This window comes from Trachymyrmex cornetzi, unplaced genomic scaffold (genome assembly GCF_001594075.2).
Source record: "Trachymyrmex cornetzi isolate Tcor2-1 unplaced genomic scaffold, Tcor1.1 scaffold564, whole genome shotgun sequence".
Taxonomy (NCBI): Eukaryota; Metazoa; Arthropoda; class Insecta; order Hymenoptera; family Formicidae; genus Trachymyrmex; species Trachymyrmex cornetzi.
In genome coordinates this window covers 144,979-171,705 of record NW_017299876.1, presented here as the reverse complement: position 1 = coordinate 171,705, position 26,727 = coordinate 144,979, and the positions used below count along the sequence as shown (strand labels likewise).

Here is a 26,727-nt window from a genome sequence, read left to right as displayed (position 1 = left end):
TTTCTCTCAACAAATCCTGTCAAACGCAAATTGTGTTGGCTTGGCATTTCGGGGTGTGTGCACACAACACGCTGTGTACACATCCTGGAAGCTCATACGTAGTTAACGCGGTTACGGTTGGAATCGACAGAATTACAGACAGGAGATATACATTCAAAAAAATGCTATGTTAAACTACGCTACACTGATATCATTTAGTGTGAACATCACTCGGACTGGACTTCATTGTATACCTGGGCGGTCGTCTCGTTCTACGTTTACCGTATTATTCTTTTTATCCTGGTTCAAGCACACCTATTAGGTACAAACCGTGATAACTGGAGTCTGATTATGCGGAATAGGAAAGACATTCTCGTGCTTGAGTGAGATATTAAAACTGCGCGTAGAATAGATAGACAGTTAATTATGAGATACAGTAGCTGTCGCTTGTGGAAGGTGTATGGCCTCTTCAAGTTGCTCACTGCAGTCGTATTATAAGGCCACCAGCGAGAAATCATGTAAAGCTATTTTCCGTGTAAAAATTAATTTTTTTGGAGGCTTTTACTTGTTTAATAAAAAATGTAGATTGTGATAAAAGACATTTCAATAATGGGAGAAAAATTCATATGATTTTTTTCGTCTTGGACAATTTTCGCTGTGGATAATTCAATAGAACTGCAGCGAGAAAACAGGAGGCATAACTATATCTTAAACAGAATCAGTGAATCGGTCCCTCAGACCATAACAAATATGCTCAATTAAGATTTAAAAAATAACTAGTAATATCAAAATACCGAGGTAACTAAATATTCAACAATGTTTGAGATAAAATCAAACTTATTAAGACGCTCATCACTTGATTCTTGCTTACAAGAAAATCTTTCAAGACAGGAAAACTAAAGAATCTACTGTGTGAATTAAAAGCGCTTAAATTTACAAGTAATCTGAGCAACCGACACAGCTTCTTGATTTCTTAAAACTATTATAGAAACTAACATGATTTCTCGTTATATTTTACATAAATATATACAAACACATTTTCTCTTATGTCAACAATAATTCTCATAATTGTTATACTATATGCATAATATTGAACAAATATACATACATACACATATATGTATATACATATATATGTATTTATATGCATATATGTATGTGTGTATAAGTTTTATATACTAATTTAAAGTATAATATTAATTTGTAATATTAGAATACTCTTCAACATGTTGAAAGTAACTCATTTGTGCTTTAAATATAGAATCACATACCAGTCCATTGCACCTCAATTATTACGAGAAACACTATCGTGTATATAAATATTATAATCATATCAGATACTCGAATTACGTTTCTTTTTTTCTGCACTTTATGCGTTATACGTGCTGATTCCGAAAGAAAAGGTTTAAAATCTTTTAAAGAGGATTATACAAGTCAAATTATATCTGTTTGTAATATAAACAGGCAATGTTAGTAATGATGTGGTAAACGAAACATGCTCGAGATCGCGTATTTATCGCCGTCGTCAATAAACTTAATATGTGTATTTCATTACATATTCACGCGATAATATATTCCAGGTTCATATTTCAATTATGTTAGTCCTCAGAAATTTGCGAAATATTTCAACAACGTAAAATTATTTTGTATTTGCATGCAGCTTTTTAATAACGCTTCGTTTAAATTCTTGCAACATTAATTTTCAAGAAACGTTTTTTCATATGTAAATATCATTAATAGTATAACCTATTGAAATAGTTTTTTAAGACGACCGAGACTTTTTCATTAGGATATCTTTGTGATGCATTTCATATATGATACATTATTATAACCGCGATTTCTCTAAGTAGTATGGCAAACACCACTCGAAAAATTCTTTTAGCACGCTATATTGTTTTGGCACTATGTATCCTCTATCCTTTGTCTTTTGTGATCTTCCTTCACTACGAATTCCTCCATAATTCTTTTTTGAGTATTCTCTTTTTCCCTACATTTACCCGCACTTCTATCTCCATGAATATTTGTACTAGAATCCGTCTCAATATTATGTTCAACAAAACAGTGTACCTGTAACTCATTTACAGTACGCATAGATACGGGGCAAACTTGGCACTTGTACGATTGTAAACTGTCCTCCAGTCTTGCGTCTTCCGGAACGACCGCCGAAATTGGTCGCTGCTCTTTAACGGAGTAATCACGTCTATGCTGATTGAACTGAGGACTGCGGAGGCGAACGTCGTTAATAGCTTTCGGTTTCTCGGGGACGATTGACATGTGATATGGTCGAGAGATGTCTGCGTCCGTTGTCGCTTTCACGTATGTTGCATGAAGTGCGTGCTGCGGTATAGGCTCACCCTCATCTGACGAAGTCTCACTGCCACTCACGACCGGTCCGGGCAGAGTTTCCGAGTCCCACTGCGCGATTTTTGCCGGGTCCTTTTCGCCTAATCTTTGAGCCAACATCTGTCGAGGATAAAAAAAAATTTATTTTATCGTGATGTTTTTTTCTTTGTTAAATTTAAAAACCACGCGTGTAATTATGATTTCATTATTACGAACCTGCAGACTATTAAGACTATTATCACAGTCTGTAGTATCGATATCATTCAAGTTGATGCCAGACCTTTCCATCTCTGCATATGTTCCAAACGGCAGTTTGCCCAAGCATTCTAATTTCATGATATGCATCTTGCTGCGAAGATGCTTGGCCAAATGTCCATGTATTCTGAATGCTACCTTACAATCTGTACACTTGAAAGGTCTGGGGTTGCTAGTAGTCGCTGCACCAAACGTAGAAGTCATACTGACCTAATAATACAATAAAACTATTCGTACACTCGTGCTAAAGGATATAACGTTGCTCGATGGAAATAAAGTTGATTCGTTGTTTACCTTATTGTGATGGGAAACGGATCTTTCGTGTTTCGTCAAGTGGCCTTTAGTCCGGAAGGAAACTGCACAGTTTTCGCATTTGTATGGCCGCTCAAAATAATGGATGTTGAGGTGTAGCCGTAACTGACTAGGCTTACTGAACACCTTATTACAAATCCCACATACACTCCTACCATCTTCTGTGACACTGTAATCATATTTCATAATTTCAGTTTTTACAATTAAACTTATTTTTATAATTCTAATGAATAAAATTTGAATATTATTATAATATATATTATATACAGAGTTTGTAACATTTCGATTTATGACATTGAGAGTATTTATAAACACAAATACGAGCAGCAATAACGTACACGAGACCCTTGAGTCAAGACATAGTCAAGTGCACACGTACCCGGTAAATATTTAAAGTCGATTTTCTCAAAAACTAAGCATTATATGGAAACATTTTATTCTATATTTCCAGCTCATTTTTTCATGTATTACTCTATATTGCGTTAGAGATATATATTAAATTAGTATACTTTAATATGTATTTCTAACGCAACATTAAATAATATTATTTGCATCATGCGTCAACAAATAGTAAGAGAAAATAATTGAAAATATTTTCGTACCTGACATAGTTAGGCGCGGGTCCACTGGACGGTTGTAGAAATTCCGCTTGCGGTTTCGCGTTTACTGTGTTTGGTGAAGGCGATTGAAAATCTGACCCACCGACGACTATCTTTCCGGCTACCGCGTGTTTCATGCTGTCTAATGCATTCTGCTTAACCATGTCTGCAGTGTGTTTCGTATCATAATAAAGAATTCGTACTTTTTGCGGTGACGTGCTTCTCGCGTCTACGTTTTGCGACTTGGGTGGTTCGTGTATAGGCTGTAATATTTCGTAATTGGCACGTGGATCTTGCGCGTGCGTTCTGTATTCCGCGAGAGCTCTCATATCACGACTCGGCGGTCTATTATCTGGATTTGCTTGCCGGATTTCCATGTTTGCCGATGGCATAAGCTCCTGAATAACTTGCATATCGTGAGCGAACGACGGTTTGTACTCACGGCTAGGCGGTCTCATCTCTTGACCGCGTATCTTGTACTCCTGTTGACTCGGTAGCCTCAATTCCTGATTCTGTGTTCTGTACTCTTGACCGGGCGTTCTGATCTCTCTACTAGACGGCCTTAGATCGAGATTTCGTGGACTATGATTCTGCATTCGAATATCGTTAGTCGCGGTTCTCATCTCGTGATTAGCAGATCTTACTTCCTGACCAACAGGATGGCATTCCCTAGATCTTTCCATTTCACTCACCATCTTCATCGCGTTGAACATGGAATTTCTGTCAATGTCGTTGTTTGTATGTTGCATCAATTGTGGTCGGTTATTGACGTCTATATTTAAAGATTTCGGTGAATGGCAATCAATACTGGATGTGTTGCGAACAGGTACAATAGAACAGTTCGGTCTCTCGATCGAACTATTGTTCCTGGTCATGGCTAGACTATACTCAATACTTGGTCTTGTGCTAGCGGGACCGTTAGTTAGACCAAGCTCAAAATTTTCACGATCAGAAACCATACGATTAGTCTGTTCTTTATTCTTGTGAATAGCCTCGTAATCGAATATTCGTCTCTCCATTGCCATATTGTTCTGATAAATCTTCTCCCTAATTTCCATCTTAATGTCGTCACTGGTATGCTTTGTCGTTTGTTTAATCCTAGATTCCATAACGGTATGCTGCATCTTGCTAGGATCGGTATACGTCACCGTCGGAATACCGTTGGAATCTATGTGCCTGGACCTATTTTGATCCTGATGACGCGGGTAAATATCTCTTTCCTGTATCTGCTTATTGTCCTTGGTATTTCCCACGCGATACTGCTGCTTAATTTTGCTGTCCATCACATGTCTCTCCGTGAGGTAGGCCTGCAACATGTGGCCCTCCGCATCCGGTTTCCATTCTCTACCCTGTATAGGCAGCCGTTCCATCGTCTGGACTATCGTCTGCAATAAGACCGGCTCCGAAACGGGTGTCAGAATGTCCGCGTGTCTAATCCTTTGCGGGACCGGCGAGGGCAACACCTGAGTGGTCTGCTTCGTCGTGAGATCCATGGGCAGCGACAGCTGATGACGTGACTCCGTGACTTCGGTGATTTCCTCGATCTCGAAGTCAGAATCATCTTTCTTTGACGATTGGATGACACTGATCCTCGTTTCTTCCGTCGTATTTCGATTTGATGGGAAATAATAACGATGCGATAATTCATTTTGGATCAAAGTTGTTTCTTGCGTGGTAACACTTTGACTGATGGTGGACGTAGCCGCGGTAGTGGACGCGATGCTCATCGTGGAAGTTGTCGGTAAAGTTAGCGTGTATGGATATGTTGTGGGTCTACCAGACGGCAACAAGCCTGGCAATCTATTCGACGTGTTACGTTGTGAAAGACTGAGTAGACTTTGTGCTGCTTCTTGCTCCTCGCTGCCCGATTCCTCGCTTTCGTCTCCGTCACTTTCTTCCTCCTCCTCTGAGGATTCTTCTGTGTTACCACCACCAGCAGCTAATCGCGCGATAGCCTCCTTGTCGATATTTTCGTCGCAGACAGTTGTAGGAACTGGTACTACACCTAATTCCACACACTTTTTGTAGTGAGCCTTGGACTTCATGTGTTTCGTGAGATTACCCTTTGTTTTGAAACTGTCGCAAAAAAATTATGATTTCATAGGTAGATTATCAATGTTACAAATAAAGTTATAAATGGTTGTTCTCTTGCTGTGGTATGTGAGAACATCAACTTACCTAAAAGTACAATGCTTGCAAGTATACGGCCTAACATCCGTATGTGTTCTGATATGTTTCTTCAACATAGATGGTTTTTTACAACGAATACCACATTCTTCGCAGACATAACGTCCTCGTCCTTAAGTAGTATATGAAACAATTGAAGATTTATTTTTACAATATGAAGATTACAGCTGTAAAGTCTTATCAATAAAAATTGAAATAAATTAGATTAATAGATTATATTATAATATAAATTAAATTTAAATTATATTTCATTATAAAATTAAATTAAATTAACACAATAGAATAGTATATGTAAAATGACGGCCAAAGACGAGCAAAAAATAAGATATTCTACTATAATAAAAATAATTTTAATGTTCGATTTACATTAGTCTAGCGAAACTAGTTTCGACCCTACTGAGTCTTCTTCAGTCGCAAAGTATATTACATTAAAATCAATTGATATTAAAAGTCTTACATTATAAAAAATCGGAATATGTCGACGGACTGTAGTATCGATTCGATTAGATATTCTTTTGATGTTGCAAAAATAGACTAATGTAAATCGAACATTAAAATTATTTTAATTATAGTAGAACATCTTATTTTTCACTCATCCTTGGCCGTCATTTTGCATATATTACTCTATTGTGTTTTCAGTAACGAGCAGGATATTATTAATCATATTTTTAAATTAAATTAAATTATATTATATTATATTTTAATTTTAGAATAAGAACGTTAAGAAAATTTGGAGATTGTACAAATTTTGTTTAATTTTGAAAAATGCAACATTTAAACATTCCTTACCTCTTCCGCGCACATAGGTGTAATCTTCGTTACTCTCAAAACCTCCGTCAAATATCTTCACCCTTTTCGTCTTCTCCTGCATGTCACTTTCCAATCCGCTGTCCGGACTGGTGGGAGTGGTTGGTCTTTGCGAAGAGTGCGTTAAAATAGCCTCTTGTTTCTTCCAAGCGGTCGTGTAATTGAGAGGTCTATGTCGAGAGTCGTAGTGTGCCATGTCCACATCTGGTGGTGCCTCCTTGCATATCTTCCAATTGGAGTACATCGACAGACCGTGCTGCTGTGTGACGTACATTGGCTGCGGTCGATTCAAGGTACAATAAAACACCCTGGTGGAACACTTAAGACCTAGATATGTGTAAGCATGCCCATTTAGATATAGTTGTCCGTACGATTTCTTGGGTCGCGGAGTCTCCGGACTGATGAGAGGAAGGGTGTTCGCCGTAGGCGTGATCCCGTGATGCTTTTTCGGTGTAAACGTGCCAGGTTTCAACGGTAGAGACGTGGGTCTCAAGAACTTATTAACATTAGTTGTTTCTTTAACGACGTCGCCGCTCTTCGGCGATTTGGCCTCGGGTTGTTTGTCCTTAACAATTAATTCTACGGAAGTTTTCGTTGGCACTTCTGTCTTGGAAGAATCTAAGTTTACAAGTATTACCGATGACGCGTTGTCGGCCTTCATCTTAGCGCCGTTGAATGCGCCGTATCCGTCCGCGACTTTAATCCATCCACGTGTATCCGAAGAGACACTATTTTTTAATCGACCGTTCTCGTGAACAGGTAGGTCTAACTTAGAGATTGCAGTGTGCGTATCTACCGGGAGTGCTCTACCAGCATCAACTTCACTGACACCCCAATTCGATGATCTCTTCTTGTTTTCCGAAATGGTCTTGGGCGAGTATCTCATCTTGCTGTAAGAGTTTGAAGAAATTGTGGGATCCACGCCATTTGGATAACTAAAAGTCTTGTCCAACTTTGGACTCTTGTCATATGTAAAATCCTTCCTCTCTCGCGGACTCTCTATACTCCTGTATTTTACGGCCGTATTATTTTTGATATGACGATCGAGCTCTGCTTTGCCGGTCTCTCCACCGGTGAGAGTTGACGGCATCCTCGTGCGATACTTGTCTGTCGAAGTTTCGACCTTGACGTTAGGAACTTTGGGACTGGTCAAGCCGCTCTTCAGACTATCGCCATTAGGTGTCTTGAAACTGATCTTCATCGACTCCTTCGCCGGACTAGCTAAATCCAGAGGCTGATCTAGCAAGGAAGGAACATGTCCAGACAACGGACTGGGCATACCAGGCACCGTACTGGGCTGTACCTTGACTGGACTAGCCAGGTCCAGTGGCTGAGGTATCATGTGTAGACCCGGTAGGCCCGGTATCACTTTATAACCGGCTTCGCCAGCCGTTATACTCGGAGATATGTCTATAGTCGGCGTACCAGTCAGAGTATGTGGTCCGGGCATACCAGGTACATAAGGTATCACCTTTCCGCCATGGAGGATACTTGTGATACCAGCTTGCGGCAGAGTCAACGGATTGTAGGCAGTGATGCTCGTCAGCGGGTTGAGGTGTGACTCCAAGTAGTCGTAACAGGACATGGTAGGCGCTATATTCGGGGTTGATATGTTTGGTATAATGGGCGCCAATATCTTCGGTGCGTTGGGCAGAGATATGGAGGAATTGGACGTGCTAGCCGATGTTCCCGGCGGTTTATGCATCATGGTACCACCAGAATGAAGTCCCGATTTCACCACTATCGACGCCGTCTCCGAGTTCATGCACTTGCTATTGACAACGTGCTCGTTCGTGGGCGAATTTGTCTGTCGTGGCTCGATCCTCATCGTTTTCGTTACTTCGCCCGTGTTGTCGAGGATCCTCACTTCACCACCGAACATCTGCAACGAGTTTGGACGCGGGTATTTGCTGAGCTCCTCCAGCGATCTTAAACTGGTCGGCACAGTTTCCGTTCTTTGCTTCTTGGCAGGCGGAGCATACGCGTCGACTAGTCTAGTGTTACCTAGTAGAGGACCCGGCGAGGGTAACGGTTGCAAGGTGCTATAATAATCGGCAGATTTTACATCGAAATCAGAATCTCGTTTTTCCAAGTCCGCGTGATAATCGGTTCCTTTTCGAGAATTGTCAATACCTTTACAGTAATATCTGCGGTGAGCCTCCAAATTGTCTATGCTAGTATAGGGGATGTTACAAGTGGGGCAGACGAAATTTTCTACGGCAGTCTCCGGTACCGGTCCGTTCATAGAACCGCGAGTTTTCAAAAGGAGATCCTTGATGATTGAGCTATCCGGAAGCTCATCTTTCGCTTCCTGAGCACAACTATCGCTGTAACAACGCTTTCTGTTGTTCAAGGTCTCCTCCGCGGAAGACAAGTTTAACGGCTGCTGTTCAAATGACTGTTTTGTCTCGACTAGGCTCTGTTGGCGATGCATTAGTTTGTGCAGACATGGATCCACCGCATCGACGATCGCCTGATTGTCTGTAATAATCTTGTCGATATGCTCCTGTAGCTGCTCCGCCTTAGGTTTAACAGAATTGGAAGTGGAAGTAGTTGTGGAGGAAGACAAGCAGGAACTGTTGGAAGAACTGGGCGATAAGGAAGACGTTTCGGTGTCACTGTTCACGCACTGCAATGCTGTTCGGGCTTGAAACTTTGGCTTGTAGATCTTGCCGGTTTTCACGGTCTTTACTACAGCAGTGGATACTGTCGTCGTTGCCGTTGTGGGCGTCGAAGCTGGCGGCGGCGGTGGTGTACCAGTACCATTACTGGCGCTATCCGACAGACTTATGTCGGAATCCTCGGATACCTGCGAGAAAAATGTTATAGACTGTATTTATAATACTGAATTGCCTAATGAGTGAACTAAATGATGTTTATTTAACATAAGAAAGTTACCAATGCCTCATTAAAAATTCTACGTTATTAGTTCTTTTATGTAATATCAAGATTTTATCAAAATTCGTTAAATTATTTAGATTTTACTAATTTAATCAATATAGTACCTTCTCTCCTTTCTCCATCTTGTGTGCATGAGAGCGCGACCTGCAGTGCTTGTACAGATTTGATTTTGTCTTGAAGGAAATTCCGCATGGCACGCACGGATACGGTCGTTCGTTTGTGTGCGCCCTGATGTGCTTTTGAAGGACACTCGGCTTGGTCCACGTCATCGAGCAGAAAGGGCACGCGTAGCTGCCGCTCTTTCGAGACTCAACGGTGGGCTCGACTCCCCCTGCCGGCTCCGGGGAAGGTTCGAGTTTGTTGCCGAGTTCCTTCGACGACTCCTTGCCGTCCTTATTGTCGTCCTTTCGCTTCGGTGCCTCGTCAGAAACGACGTTGTTTGCCGTGCCCTCCTCGACGACTTTCGGCGCAACTTCGGTCGTCGCCATCTTCTTGAATTTCTTGTGTAGATACTTTGGCTCGCCATCGTTGTTGTTGTTGTTGTTATTGTTGTTATTATTATTGGTCAGCTGTGGGTCTGTCATCGCCACAGTATGGGTCTCTGCAAACAGTGCAACACCAGGTACTATTAATCACTGCCGACCGCCAAAGTCGGAAGAAAAAGAAAAGGCGAGATCATGCGAGGCGAACGGGTGGGTTCTCAGGTGACTCAGATGCGAGAATGGATGTCGTCGTACACGATGTTCCGTGTTGAGAGGGGAGGGTGATTCACGAAGGATTCTCGATATTCCGCGCGAATCGTTGAGACTATTCCATGAAGAGAACGCGCATGGCGTCGATTAATCCGATTTTAATTGCTGATTATCTCTGATTGTGACAGGATGCTATAGTGTGACTGTTGACGTTGGGTAAAAACAAGCGTAAAAAAGCCCCGAGTGTAATAGACATCGAGTACATTTTTGATTACGTGCAAAGTGACCTTACGTAACGACACTAATAACGCATCGAATTTACGATGACGACGGAATCGTTCGTGTGACACGCGTGCGACGACGATCGTACATAAGGAAAGTGTTCGAGGTCGCGCCAAGTAAAGTATCACGATGACGCCGATTGGAAAATTCTAGTCCACTGTGTCAATTGCCTTATGACGTTTCCATAAATACAAAGGCGTTAATGTACTCTTGGTGAGATGAGAAAATACTGACAGCCGTTTGGTATGCGTTATATTATTCCATCGATTACGTAGTACCAACAATTACGTGACGCACAAAAGTGAATTAATTTGCTACGAATAATTGCATCGAATCACGACCGAGACATCAAATGTAATAGTATGTTAAAGTTACGTAAAAAACGTTACCTATCTCGATTTTTAGATATTGCCCATCGTTAGAATCATATCCATAATTGCACAAAATCGTATATATATGTATGTATGTAAAAAATACAATATGTTGGATATATTTATATCCGGTGGTGTATTCTATTTTCGTATATCATGTCCTAGATGATAGCGCATTCAGTTTCGTATAAATTAATTTTATCGTATTAGATAAAAATGTAAAATTTTTGTTCGGATTATATATGTATATCGAGGAGCGGTATAAAATATAACATATATACATATATTTATTATATATATATAAATTTTATATACATATATATAATTTAATTAAATTAAAATAAAGTCTATATATGTATATAAAGTTTATCATACATATATTCTGCACAAGGAAAGTAACTGACAGATATTTCGCAGTACACTTTCGCGATTGGGAAAATACTTGACCGTGAATAATCGCTAATAATAATCAATAGATATTTTTCTTCGCAGCGAAAAAATAGTTAATCTAAAATGATACATACAGGGAAAATACCGGCGGTCACATAAGAACTCCGCAAATAATTCAATTAGGAAATTCGATTACGCATCTTGCGGTACGCCAATTCTATTAGATTCCGCTCTAATGATGTAGACACGCTTTTAAATATGCGTTATTTTAAGGCATCCTTTGTGAGATTAACTTTTCTTTTAGCACGTAGCATGTACACATCACAGGATACATTGTAGTTTCAACGGCCGCTAGCTAGATAATCATAGTATTTTTTATAAGTAGCCCTTTTTAATTCTAATAAAATTCTAACAAATATTTCTGATATATAAATTAAATTTTATACCGTTAAATAAGTTCAACAATATTTATATAATAATAACATCGTTTAATAAAATCTGCAACGTTTTAAGCGGAAATAGATTCCAACGCAATTATCTGCATGTTCAATATTCAAGGCGCGACAGGTCATCTCCGCGAAATTATACAGCAATGTGACGATGCGAAAACGGAAGTTTAGGACGGGTTCAACAGTTCACACACATACACACATGCATAACAGTTCGTTTACGTGAACGAGCGAGACTTCTCTGCGCTTGCATTTTCATTTATAAGCGACTGAGTTTTCCCTTCCGTGTTTGCCCACCGGCGCGACTGATCGACGACGAATTATTTAGCGTGGTATTATATAGAATCATAGTCTCTCGGCATATTTACCTCTTCTTCTCGATGCAATAATTATGTGATCGATCGACGTATATAGGTCGATAGTCTAAACGTCGCATTCAGTTGACACTTCATTACAATTTGAATTTGATACAGTCATTAGTCTGATATCATTAGCATGTATCGTAGTTATATAAAGATATTTTGAAATTAATTTATATTTATTCTATGAAATATTCAAATTAGTAGATATAACGTAATATAATTACTAAAATAATTAATTAGCTTGATATCTACTCAAGACATTAAATATTATTATTAAAGATTTGATTTTTTTTTCTTTGTAGATTTTCTCTTTAATAGTTTTTAAAGCGTATATTGCGACACACATTTTAATTGAAAAAAATTTTTTTATAATATATCGTCATTATGTAAATTATTCAAAACGAATATATGTATATCTCTTCTCTCTCCCCTATATATGTATATATGTATATATACCTATGTTTTAAATTTTTGATTAACCCATCGAGTTATAAATATTTGCAAGCACTTAAAATCCACAATTTCCAATCCGCAAAAATTGGATTGCCATCGTCATTGAACACAATCGTTGATTATAAGAAATTAAATTTTATTACGTTTTAGCAATCGGTATTAGCGTTTTTAGAGAAACAATTAAATTTTACTTTATGAATACAATTTGCATCGATCAATACTAATAAAATGAAAATATTCAATAGTCATGCAAAAATGGATTTATGTCAAAAGAACAATTTCACAAAGAATTTAATATATTTTGTTTAGTTCTAATATTTTGAGAAAAATTTATCGCGTCTTAAAACGTTAAATAATCCATTAGACGTTAGATAATCCATTCCTATTTACTCCTCACTTAAAAAAAAAAAAAGTTTCTCTCCTTTTATATAGTCGCTACAAGTTTTTGCATAATCTTTGACATCAGTTCGGGTCGTAAAGACTTAAATAAGATTCATGAATAACTCTATATTTTTCTGCGTTTTTCATTTGCATAGTTGCTCTCATCGTATCCCTCCTTGAAGAATGCGCGTCGCCAACCGAGCGTCCACGTCGTTCTCGCGTATATTTTTATAACTAGCAGAAATCGCCGGCCTTTTCTTGGACTCCACTTTCGCGGCACCGTTCGCCGAAGTACCCGGTAATTTTGGACCGCGCTATTTATATGCGCAAATAAAGTAGAGGGAGAGGGAAAGAGAGAAAAGAGAGAGAGACAGAGGACAAAAAAAGAAGCGTGAGGAGCTGGCAGAACGCGAGCCAATCTCGTACGCCAACGGAGGCATTTCTCGCGGAGAATCACCGCCAGACTTACATCAACGGTCCATTTGGCAGCGGTGATTTCCTCCACTCGGAGAAGGAATACCAGGAAATCACCATGAAAGTTTTGATTCTCGTAAGATACCGAAAGTATCGCGCGATATATTATAATTCATAATTTAAGCGATGTTACAAAGTTAGACAACAAGCGAAGTTTCATAAAAGTGCAGTTCACTCTTCAGCTTCGTATTTTTATCAATCTCAATAGATTTTAGATGAACATTAATTTAATATAATTCTATCTTTGTATAGTGTCTCATCGTAATATCGATGTCTTATTTATTCAATCTAAGATCTATTTCTATCAATGTATTTAGATTAACTCTACATGCAGATTAACTTTAATTTCAATTTAATTTACTTTATCTTTTTAGAACCAAAAGAAGATAGAAACAAATTAAATGGATCGTGTGATTTAAAGTTAATCTGCATTTGTAAAGAAACGAAAATAAATTGCTCGTCTAATTGGGGAAAACGGTCGAAAATGAATCGCGTTAATTGCAGCTGTGGCTGCAAAGTTTACGACGCGCACACAAGCACAATATGTCGATCCGTGAATAAAAACACTCCTTTATGAGCAGACACGTCGTGGGAGGATACGCGTGACGCAAGACACTTAGGTGGATTTCATTAGCTCTTCTCCGGCTGCAGAGATGAATGAAGTGACGATGGCGCGCTCTTTACTGTCAAAGTCATTCTTATTCGCTCAATCCTACATTCTCGAACGCGCGGTATCTACGCGGTATTATCACAGGATGTTTTATGTATTGCGGACCGATCTAAGAGTTGGCGCACGAGGAAACTGAATCATCGCATCGCCGGTGATATTTGCGCGCTATCGTAAATTTACATAAAGCGTCCATGTGTCGTAATATGTACACTATACTATTATTTGATTTTAAAGAGGAAGGTATCTTTATAACAGTAAGTGTACATAATGACGATATGTGTATAATATCATGTTGAAATATTCAAACAATAGAGGTTTTAACATTGTTAAATATTAAAGGAGCAATAGCAACTCAATTCCTCGAATTAAATAATATGTTGTTGTTTTTAACTTCCATGTGTCAAAATCAATCCATCTTTACGATTATTCTCAAAGTAAATAATTTCTATATTAACGTATGCACTTAGTAAGTAATAAATGTTAGTCAAATTTAATATATTTTCTTGAATTAATTTGTTAAACTTTACAGTTTTAGTTAAATTAACGGTTGAGTATAAGGAACATTTTTTCTATAGAAATAATCACTCACATTATAATAAATTATGAATTTAACAATGTAGCTGACAAATAGCTGCATTATAACTCGTAAGGAGATTAAAAGTTGGAGAATTTATCCAAAATCCAAATTGAGCGCACAACATAATACTAAAATTAATTATCGACGAGTGTGTTAGATGCTATTCTTCCTTCGTGTTTTAATTGTATCGCGTGTTTCGAATCGAGGCTGATATAACATCGATGAATTGAAAAAGGATAAACAGAGAAGGGATTATCATCGGGGATGTATCGCTCGAGAGTTTCGGATTATTCAATTAACGGCCTCTCAAATATTTGCCTCAAATTACAGCTTGTTATTGAAGTTATTCGGGCATCACACGTGCATATACTCACGTAAGCTGCCTCGTAACGAATATACATACTTCGCAAGCGCGTATGGCAGCGCAATAAATACGCATGCACTCGCGGAGTCCGCAGAGCGACGAAAATGGGTCACGATACGTTTTGTTTGCATTTCGAGCAAACGCAGATGCAGATTTTGGTCGACTATACTCGGCAGTATAAAATACCGCCGCAGTTATTTCTCTACGAATAAACCGCTCCAATTCCGTGGACACGTTTAATTCCGTGAGAAACTAAAGCGAAATAACTGTAGATATCCTATTAATGCCTGATAATTTTTTGTGGATATTAGAGAAATTGAAACTACGAATTAAAATAAATTATTTCCTAATTTGCTTCAGAAGACAATAAAAATTCGTAAGAAACGAAAATGTATCGGATGAACTTCTACATAAAAAAAAATGTAAGAATTTATTATAGCTTTCAGAGAATCTTAAAAAAATACTGTAATACAATCACAAGATTTCAATTTACTTGGATATAAAAGAATAAAAATCAATGTGACCTTATCTTGACATTTATTATTTGTCATCTAGAATTACGTCCATTTCACAAGCACTACAAAATCTCAAGGAAAATCACAATGCCGTTTTACGCGAGAATTATTTTTGTCTCCAATAAATCCGCTTTTTAATTTTGTTACAAAATGTCACGCATCTAGCGAAAGATCGTCAATCATACCGATAAAGTTCCGAAAATAAAATTCTTGGAAATAAAGGGGAATTAACTCTTAAAATAAAATTGTCTCAACCATTTTATTTTAGATCGATCGTCGCCGCGTCAGAGAAGACGTGAGATTTCCGATGTACCATTGTGCACGTAAAGTTAGTTGCGGACTCTCGCCGTAAAGTTTTATTTTCGGACTTTCGGTCGCCGAGTTTAGCGATCTCGCCCACGTCGTTTTCCCCAATTCGAGTAAAAGCCTGATATAGAAAGCTAAGCTACGCGAGTCTCGGGAATACTTTATTGATGTATTAGTGTTATTATTGTTTGCCCTCTATCTTGATAGCTCGCTCCCTGACCTCGGACCTCTCTCTTGATGATGCATCAGCGAGCGTGCGCGCGCGAAGATAACTCTCGTTGTATGTCGCCATGTTTGGCCAAACTAAGACGCAACATAAGGCAAATTTATACGATTCACGATCGTATTTGAGAAAAATTAAGCATGAGTTTCTCAATTTCTCTCATCCATTAAAGTTAACAGGCAAGTAAGCACCTTTTTTAAGTGTAACATAAAAATCTGCATAAAGTTACGTTATATTATAATTAAAATTGCATATAAGTTTCAGTAATCATATATATATAAGTTTTAATTAAAACAATATATAGGATATTTTAATTAAGATTATATCAATCTTTTTTTTTTAAATTTAAATTGTTAAATAAAAAATAGGAAGGCAAATTAAGTAAGTGGATGTGGTAAGAATGCAAGTCGTAGATATTGTTTCGTATATTGGCTTAATCCTGAGTGAGAATTCGAAGAGGCGAAGCGTAAACTCGTACAAACGACCAATTGCAACCTATGAATAGTTCGTTCAGTCTGCCACACGTCGTACAACGTACATCATGCCACCGCACGCTATATGGACCTGACAATTCGTTAATCGTTTTATGCCGGACGCGTCAGGCACGTTAAACGCTCGTTCAACTGACCGCGGCTTAATCCCGTCATGCCTCAATTTTCGCACTTATTTACGTCTGATTCTCAATTAGTGCTCTATCGTTTGAAATGTTCACAAATTTATCTTTCGTCTTGATACGTTGCAAAAAGTGATAAATCACACATCATCGAATCCTGACAACTTTAACTGCTACATTAAAAATTTGCGATTAGTCTGTTGAAATTCCTAATAAAAGTTTTTGCATTTTGTCTTAATTAAATTGAGTTTTTAACATTAAAAATGTCAAACGGTCAAAATTATTAGCTGTTTCTATTTTTTTTAATTAATATTAATTTCTTAAAATGTAGAATTTTGAAATTTTTTACTTTCCAATAATTATGTCCTTTATGCCGATGAAATATTTAGTTTTTCTCAAAGTCTTTCTTTATTTTTATAGTAATTTAGTTGATTCTTTTAGTGAGTAAGAAACGTGGTACTTTTACAGTGTTAAGTCAAGATTTTCTGTTAGATTTCAATGATTTTTCCATTAACACTTTGTTTCTATTATTATATCAGTTTAAACACGCGATTCAAATCATGCTAGACTTGACGCGTACATAACACTTATCAATCCATGCATAGTGCGTAGTTAAGCAGGAAAACGCGACCACGACTAATCGATTAATTATCGCGCGAAACATAAGAAGCCCGTGTGTAGCTCATTCTTATCTGGCTCAATTGATAAACGGGAAATCAGGCTTGAATGGCATTGCGCCATTTTCATGTTATTATACAACTACGACGACAACTTCTCCGCACCTGTATACAAAGTCAGCGAATACTCGGAATTCCGTCGTACACGAATCAGTGGTCTCGAAAGCGTTATCAAACGCTGGATTGCGGAAACCGGCTGCATCGTTTCACGACTTTCGCCGGCGAGAGATCGCCGATCCCTCAATTCCTCGCCTCGAGGAAGAAGCGAGATAATTTTGGCAATGCCGCGAGTTTTTAAATATTTAACATGACGAGTTCTAGTGGGAGTCCTTCGATACGTAAGAGGAACGAACACGCTGAAACCTCGAGGCATCTTGTTGATTCTGAGTCAGACCTCGGGTCAGTTCCCCGCTCGTTCATTAATTTTGCTTAAGCTACGATAGCTGTCCGATTCTTTTCTGCTGGTACGAGGTGAAATTTAATTTAACTGATGCGATATAATCGATAACGGTAGAACGTTTCTTTTTATAGCATGGACAGTGTGTTGTTTCGGCACAGTCATTCAATGCAGCGGCGGTAATTTTAACTGTTTGTTAGTAGTATTTTAACGTACGCAAACAGCATATTTATTTATCATGGTTTTATTGCCAGATTGTGCGTGTGCCAGATGGACGAAATATGTTGTCCAATTAACGTCCACTCAATGCAGCATTTTGCGTAAATCAAATCAGTGATGCGTAGTATTTCTCTTATGTGAACTATTTGTAAATCAATCTCTTCTTTCACATTGAAATACGTTTAATGTATAGACTATAATATTTTACAACTTCAAAATGATGTAATTAGGATATACTTGTAGATTATGATTAAAAAAACTAAACTACCTCTTTTCCATGTAAAGTGTTGGAAATTATTATCATGCATTACGAGAGAGATCTTCCTATGGAAATTGGATTACGTCAGAAGTATGTCGCTACGGAAGCAATATTGAGAAAAACTTGGAGATGATAAAAAAATGTACAAGAAATGTCAGTAATCTATCAAATTTTAATTCGTTAACACGCATTGCCAATCTGCTTTCAATTAATTAAACCTGAACTATGACAATCATCATCGATTATTATTGTTACACGTTACGAGATATTTCTATAGAAATTAGATTACATCAGAGGTTTTAGTAAAACTCTAATGATTAACACGCATTGCTATTTTGCTCTCAATTAATTAATCTATCTCGTTTCCACCTGAAGTGTTAGAATCATAATCGAATTAACGATTGTTATAGCGCGTTATGATCTTCTTTGAATGGAAATTAGATGACGTGAAAAATCTGCCGCTGCGGAAGCGAGGTTGGGAAACACTGGTGTATCGTGTAGCGGATCTGTGTGGCGGCCAAGCGCGCGTCGTTGCACCGGATGAACTCTCCGATCATGCGGTGGCCGTCGCCGCCTCTCTCCTTCGTCTGACTTGTAAACTCGCCGTATGCAATGCACGCGGTGGCCTCTCGAGGGTCGTACGGTGCTGCCACCGGCGAGGAAGCGGGAGATTCCCGCGATGTGCAAGTGAGTCACGCGCGCACCCCGAGCCACCGCCGCCGTCGCCGCGTCGCCGCGCCGCGTCGCGCCGCACCGCGCGCGTCTGACGAAGAAGCGGCATTCCCTGCCTCTCCCTTCCCGCGCCCATCAGCCGCCTGCTTGCGTCTGACGGAGCACAACTCTCCCCTACCGTCGGCCTTCGCACGGCCACTACTGACGCACACAGCCGCACACACGCCAACGGAACGATCTCGCTCGCTCGCGCGCTCGGGGATTCCGCTCGACACTCTGCGCGCGCGCTACCGTACTCCGCGCGATAGTCCCCCCCACCTCGCCTCGCGCCGGAGAGACTCGGCACGAATCCACGCTGCTCTCCGCTCGCTCGCTGCCGGTGAACGGGTGATTGGGTCACGCACCCCGCCGTGCGTCTACGTGCCCTAGGACGTTCACGGCCGCCTATCCACGGAATCCCTCCTTTGCCCCACCCTCCCCTTCGTGCTTCCCAAAGAAAGGAGACTCTCTTCGAGACTGAACTGGTGATACGCGAACCAATGTTTTTCTCTCTTCGCGGATATATACATTCGCACGCACGCACGCAACACGTGTATAGGTACTCTTCCTTTCTCTCTCGGTCTCCATAATTTTTTAATTTTTATTCTTCTGTCAATTTTTTATCTCAATTTTGTAAAAAAAAATAAATTATCATAAAAATACAGAATGTGATAAAAAGTCAAGTATCTCGTCTGTATAAAGGACATAATTCTTGAAAAGTCAAAAAATTGTGGAATCCTATCTTTTATAAAAGAAACGCAATTATTAATCTAAATAATAGAAACTACAAAAGAAAAAACAGAGTGGTCAATAATGACCGCTCAGTACTTCCGATGTTAAAAACATCGTGTAACGCTCGTGTAATCTTAATTTCTATGGAATATCATTAACACTTCATTACTCGCACGAAGTATTTTTTTTGTTCTGTTATGAAACGATTACACCATAGAGATTCCCCGCTTTAAATAAATTCGTTAAACGTATGAATGCTATTTATTCACCTTATTATATTGTGTTTAGCGCAATTGTTTCACAATTGAACAATTTTGTTTGCATTTATTTTTATATAAAGTATAAAATATTATCAATATTTATTTAATTGTAAATCATTAAAGAGAGCAATGAAAATTGAAATATATGTGAAGTGCAAGAAATCCTGCGCGAATAATTACGTTAAAAAAAAAGTCACGCGAGTAATGTAGGGTTAAGCTTTCACCCGATTATGCATTTTGCGAGTAATGCGAGGGAAAGCGAATCAACGATCGAGATTTTAATCTCGCCCTCTTCATTCTCTGTCATTACATCATCCAACTTGCACGTGTTATCTTGATCGTCACAGCTTCGTGTAGTCGATAAGAATCTGATATAATTCAACACTAAAGAATGGCACAAAATAGATATGCTCGCAGTACTCTAGATTTTAATTGAAAATGGCCCGACAATTGAGTCATTCGAGTATTGCTGTCAGTCGTGCAAACAATATGACTTCATATTTACCTTCCGATTCGTTTAATTAGATTCTATCACTGACGAGTGCCGTTATCGCCAATAGGCTTTCGTGTGTGTTTATGACGCATGGCGCATGAATCTATATAATAGCGAATTCTTCGTATTTGAGCGCCGCCTCGTTACAACAAATATTACGTATCTCTATGAATTGCAAATTCACCGAAGATCATCAATCGACGATCCGTGTGAGAATGGAATTTAACGTATATTATGCCGTGAATATTTCTCAAAATTAGGAGGAGTATTTACCGAGTAAATAACGTAATTCTTCCGGTTTTGATGCCAGTGACGCTACATACCGTGTCCCTTGTGGCTTCCTTTCCGCGAAAACAAACGTGCGAGAAACAGTTATTAATGCTAGTTGAAAGAACACGATAAGCCTGGCTACAATTAATCGTGGTAGCCTCAATTGCTGATCTTCATGTCACGATCGATGTGGAACGTGATATAGTATAACTGTATCTCTCCGATTATCAATGCCCGCCGTCAATTTACCGTACGTCAAAAGACTCGGAATTTTCGTTTAGCTTAAAATTGACGAGTAATTTAAATCTTACTACTAGTAGACGAGATTAAATATAAATTATTATTTGACGACAAGTATTTGACTGTCATCGAAAACTGGTTTCGAAGATCAATTCCTTAAGATAAAATCACTAAAGATAAAATCGATTTCTCTTTTTCTTAATTTTATAGAAAGTCATCCGTTATATTCCGTTATCGTTATTCACAAAGTAGCGTGTATATAACAACAACAACAACAATAATAATAACAATAATAATAATATGTGCAGGTAATGAAATTATCGCCATTCGTACCGTTCAATGAAGGAGCCAAGTTCGAAAGATCACATGGTGACAATTAAAACCTGAGGATACGTCCAGCGAGAATGGGTGAGTGTCGTACAATCCTTTTAAGCTTATTACAAGACCGTAACGGGTTTATAGTATCGCCGAGCGAGCGTAATGAAGTTTGGTGGATTTACGATGGGGATGCACGGACAGTTAAAGTAAATTTAGATAGCGAGTAAAGTAAATTCCATTGTATCACGTGTGGCCGTCGCCTTTCGCGAGATATTTTAACTCACGGATGTTTGCGCCGCGAAACATGAGTTTTCCATTTGATCTCGTAATTCCATTTTGGAAAAGTCAATGATCACTGACATCGATTACACACTCCAATAATCATATATCCAATAATCATTATAGCTTGATTTAAGCGAGAGTTTATGTACGTATTTATATATATATACGCATTTACATATTTCTAGTAATTGGAAATAAAATTCACAGTAAATTAATTATTAATGTCTACCAACGTGGATTAACTTTCATCGCGGTTTAATTTACTCTTCATCTTTTTCTCGTTTTTAAAATTAGAGAAAGGTATAAGCAGTTAGACCGAGATTAAAATTAATCTGCATTGATAAAAACAGAGAATAGACAATTAAATAATGATAAACAAATTTTGTATCGCATTTTTGACACGCGATACGTTCACAGGTTGAACGTTTTGCATCGTTTCAAAGAGCATTTTTGTATTTTTTTTTGCAATTGGCGCCGTTATTTGCATCGCAATTTCACAAGAAACACTAAGCAAAAAGAGGAATTAAATGATAATGAAAAGCGATTCCACGAACGGTGTGTTAATCGTCATCAGCCGATCTCTTCCGCGTAAATACGTGCTTGATATCGCGACAGATCGAATTCTTTTGACAGATTTACGCGTAGTGCGAGATTCCACACGAATCAGTGGAGATTCCCGTCGGCTGATGAATGATCCAACGCTTAACATCTCCATATTCTTGTGTAAAGTTAGAAATTCCTAGTAAACCAGGAAAATTCCGCTTATATTCGATTTACTGTATTCGCTGTAAGTTATCTGACAGGAGAATCATAGCGAGCTGATAACAGAAGTTATCGCGGTGTTATCTACGCAATCGATACTCTTGTAATTAAAACTTTTGTGATGATCGTAATCGTGTTTACATTGCGCGTTACATATAACGAATTGCTACTATATTCGTTAACACTTTTTTCATATATGTAATTAGAAAAAAATAATGTAAAAAGTTTCGAAAATTTTCAATTTTTTGATAATTTTTTAATTTTTATAATGTGTTTTTTAAGTTCACGGAGAGAACAATTTTACTAAAGTATTTCAAAAATTGGCTAAATACTTATTTAAAAATAATTGTGTCGGGTTATTAAAATAATTGTGTAGGTCAAGTAGAATGGACAAAAATGTTGCAAAAGATCTTGACATTCTTGCAATCAACTTGTGCGTCACGCAATTATTAGATACACAATTATTTTATTGGTCTAACAAAATTATTTTTCAGATCTGTAACTAGCTAAATTTTTAGATACTTTAGCAAAACTCAAGGTTTTTTTAGGTTTTAAATTAATCTTTCCACGTGGTTCTGCAATTACGCGACTTCCAATTGATAGACTCCCGAGAAAATATATCAATGACACTTTTGATGAAAAATTAACATTTGTAGCGTCACTTGTCGACTGTTTTAAAACGTAACAGAATACGTCTGTTTACAGAATATAATTCTCCTTCATTTTACGTTTCTTTAACTTGTTTCACGAACTTGTACTATCATCTTCGCGTGCTATTGTTTACACACAAAACAGCCGCCAAGTTCATCGCGTGTTTATGCTTGTTTCAAAGAAATGTGAAGCATTATAGCGACTACTCATCCTCGAGTCTCATTCTGTTCCCGTTTTCATTATACAAGTACTCTTGGCAGATAAGGAATGTTCTCCGAGTTCTCGAAATTAAGACAATATCTCTTACCGTTAGATGAATAGCTTTCTCAGAGATTTATTTTAAGCGCTGACTGTTCTATAATATGAATCGTACTACTCGCCCAAAGCCCAAATGATTCGAGAATGGAGTTTGCATAACATTCGAATTACTGTTCGCCGATAGAAATATCCGCGAATGAAGGTACTTCGCGCTGTAAGTCTGAATCTCTCGGGGCTTGCAACTCTCTGTGGGCCCGGCAGTCCTTTCCACGAATAGACGACAAATCGAGAGAAATTCCGACGATCCCACTCGCAGTCCGGCCGATTCCGGCTTTATACGGCTTGGCCGTAGGTCGCTGTCGTTTCGTCGCCGTGTCGCCGTGCCGTCGCTGTAGACGTAGAGAGACGCGCCTTCTGCTCGCGGAGCTCGCTCGCTCTCCGTGTCTTCTTGGCGTAGCATGAAAATAGCCCAGCGTACTTGGAATATCGCGTGGCCTACGCGCTAAGCATGCTAAAACGGCGTCATCCAACGCCGCTCGACCAACGGACGTGGCGTGCGTGCGTGCGTGCGTGAGTGCGTGCGGAGCGATTACTTAAAGAAGCATGCTCATCGATGCTTGGCTATTAGAAAGTACTCAACAATTTTCTTTGAATACTTTATGTAGCTTTAGTATTTACGTATCTAGATGTAAACTCGCACGATAAATATTCATAAAAAAAAAAACTTTTTTTGCGATATTTTTCGATAAGTAAGAATTAGATAAAAACGATCGAAACAGCTTCATGATTAATGGATTTTTGTGTAAAGTAAAAAATTATTTATAATAATCGAATTGCATCTTTTACAGTTAGTATAAATACGTGAATATAGAAGAGAGAAAATAATTACTTTGGTTTCTGTTTTAAATTCGTGGTTTTATAACTGCCCCCTGCTATGCATTTAAATAAATTAAGGTAATATGTTTATGGGGGAAATCTCTATAAAGGATTATTCGGAGCAGAAAAACGAGAAGAAGCGAAGAGAAAGAGAGGGAGGAGCTTATTATCTCGTGTCAGGGTGCAGTTCAAAAATTGTTCTCCCGCCATCTACCTGCTCTGCAACTTTGTCGTGCCTATCTCTCTTGAAGTTCACATGTACTTGTTCGACCAGAGGTGGTCGACCAGCGATACTGGAGAAATACCGACCAACGATTAATTATAACTTGCCGGTTATTTACGGCTTTAATTTGCGTGCTGATTCTTCACAATCTAACGGGTGTTTCGAAATTACTTCTTTTCGATTAAGCTTCAGTGTTGCATGGAATTTTCCTACTAATTTTAAATCTAGGAAAAAAAATATAACGAATATCTAGGAAATTGTCATGTTAACAATTTTCATTCCTCTTCGTGAATTCATTTATAATACTATTGTTAGATTTGATAAAAAGATTTTGTTTTACACGGACGAGCAATATCATTTCTCACGTGTTGTTTAGCGAGTTAAAAATAAAGCGCGGTTGCAAGTATATAAAGACTAAGACTGCGTTGTATTTTCAAGGATAGAAACGTTAGTCAGCGGTGATAATGTTAAACGATTGCTGTCATTATCTGTGTATCTCCCTCTCTTTATATCGGAAAACACGACAGCGTGATGAAAAAAAGCCTTTCGGGTAAAGTCAAGTCGTCGTATGGACTGTGCATGAACATGCGTAGGATACGCAATGGGTGCGCAATGCGCATATATAGACACGTATTGCACGCGCGTCGCGCGCGCACGCACGATTGAAGGCCGAAATTACTATGATCGTATATACGCGATGCTCGCACGCGGTCCGGTTAGTAAAAAGAAGAGGGGACAGCGAATAGAGGAGCCAGCAAAATGCTGACACGGAGGAGGGCTTGACGTAACGACCGCAGCATCCCTCGTAAATTTTTACAACGCGATCGTAACACCGTTCACAATGTACGAAACTGGTCAAGAAAGAATCCAATCTTTTCTCTCCGTCTCGTTCTCCCGTTTCTCTTTCATGATCACTCAGCTTTCCGAGTATCACGAAAACACGTCGATGTATCGAGGCGATGAGACCGCAGAGAAGGAAGGGAGCGACCGAAAAAGGAGAACGAAGTAGTGAGCGTCGAGAGGGAGAAAGAGAAGTGATAAAGAGAGAGAGAGATAGTGGAATGACGAACCAGGAGAGGAGGATCGAGATCGGAGAGCATGACCACAATGCACGAGAGAATAGGAGAGAGGGAGAGAGAGAGAGAGAGAGAGAGGAGAGAAAGACAGAGAGAAAGAGAAAGACAGAGGCACTGTTGTCGCATCATATCTCGCGAGTATACGGGGTCAGAGGAAAAGAGGGACAACAAACATGCCGCGCGGAGAGTGACTGTGGAACGAGAGAGAGAGAGACTGAAGGGGGGGTGGTAGTGAGGGGGGTCGCGGAAGAGAGAGGAGGATGAAGCGGGGAGAGAGAGAGAGAGAGAGAGAGAGAGAGAGACTCATGGTTCACCTGTCGTCATGGCAACGCCGCTTCGCCGCTCACTTGTTACTCCATCGGCATAGCTCGGCCCTCGGCGGCGGTCCTCTCGCAGCCTCCGCAGGAATACGAACGCGAGTCACGATCCATCGCGTGGGACAGAGAGCGAGCCGACGCCTCCTTTCCTGATGGGCGAGCGCTCGGCTTGCTGGAGGCGCGATCTCTCTGCCGCGCCGAAGATCGACTTGGATCCTCTCTCTCCTGTTCTTTTTTTCTTTTCCTTTTTTTCCAACCACACGGGCGGGAAAAGAGAAAAAGAATCTCGCGCGCGCGGTGAGACACGGGATCACCCTTTTCTTACGTTCCACCACTACAATACACGCACTATAGGAATTATCACAGAAGAAATACGCACTCCATCGCGAGATATTTGTATATATATATGTATGTATATGTATTCTCGTCGTCCTCTCCCGTTGTTTCCTCTTTCACCCACGGAGAAACGTAGAATTCGAACGTATCACAGAAACGTGGAGGTGGGGAAAAAGTGAGCACAACATCCACCCTTCTCTTCTCCGATTCGTGTGTTTTACTCGCTCCGTCCTCCCGCCACGTACTTAAGCCGAAGTCACTCTTCTATTTTAAGCTCCGCACTTGCCTCGTCCGTCGTATCCTCTCTCTTTCTCCTTCTTTCTTTTCCTCTCTCCCTCCTGCCGATACCAGTCGCACGCACGCACGCACGCACGCACGCGCTGAGCGATATTCACACACTTACGAAGCGCCCAACGATCTCTCGCGCTATATACGGTGTACGTGCGCGATTTCTCGTTATCCACTTACTACGAGCGCGTCAATCTGTTTGCTATGCAAATCCCGTCCGACCGGCGCTGACGATGATAACGGGCAACGAGCGATAGCTCCGAATCGGTAGCACCGAGTACGATATCTCTCGTTAACGCAATCGGCCGGTCCGCAATCGCGCGGTTAGTCATTGCCCGCCGACGACGAGCGACATACGTTAGTTGGAAAAATATAATCGGCCACCCGCGCACCGCGGATTTCACGGGGGTATCCTTACCCCCACCGCGAGGCACGATGACAACGACGACGACGGAGAGGAATAAACCACTCGCACGGGGCCGAGCGTACGCCACCAACACACTGCTATTACCGCGCGGTCACCACTACCATCACCACCGCTGCTACCATCGCCGGCGATCGCGGCACTGCTGACTGC

The 26,727-nt window shown here is 39.6% G+C and overlaps 1 protein-coding gene across 1 annotated transcript; it reads right to left on the bottom strand.

The window, feature by feature from the left end:
* Positions 1 to 1,802: 1,802 nt before the first annotated feature.
* On the bottom strand, positions 1,803 to 26,727 carry shn (zinc finger protein schnurri). Its single transcript, XM_018515040.1, has 8 exons — positions 25,524 to 26,727; positions 9,488 to 9,984; positions 6,465 to 9,291; positions 5,667 to 5,787; positions 3,492 to 5,564; positions 2,872 to 3,058; positions 2,539 to 2,787; positions 1,803 to 2,442 (listed from the first exon to the last, which is right to left on the bottom strand). Exons 1-8 carry the CDS (start codon positions 25,531 to 25,533, stop codon positions 1,882 to 1,884), a joined length of 6,525 nt encoding a protein of 2,174 aa, XP_018370542.1. The 5' UTR covers positions 25,534 to 26,727; the 3' UTR covers positions 1,803 to 1,881.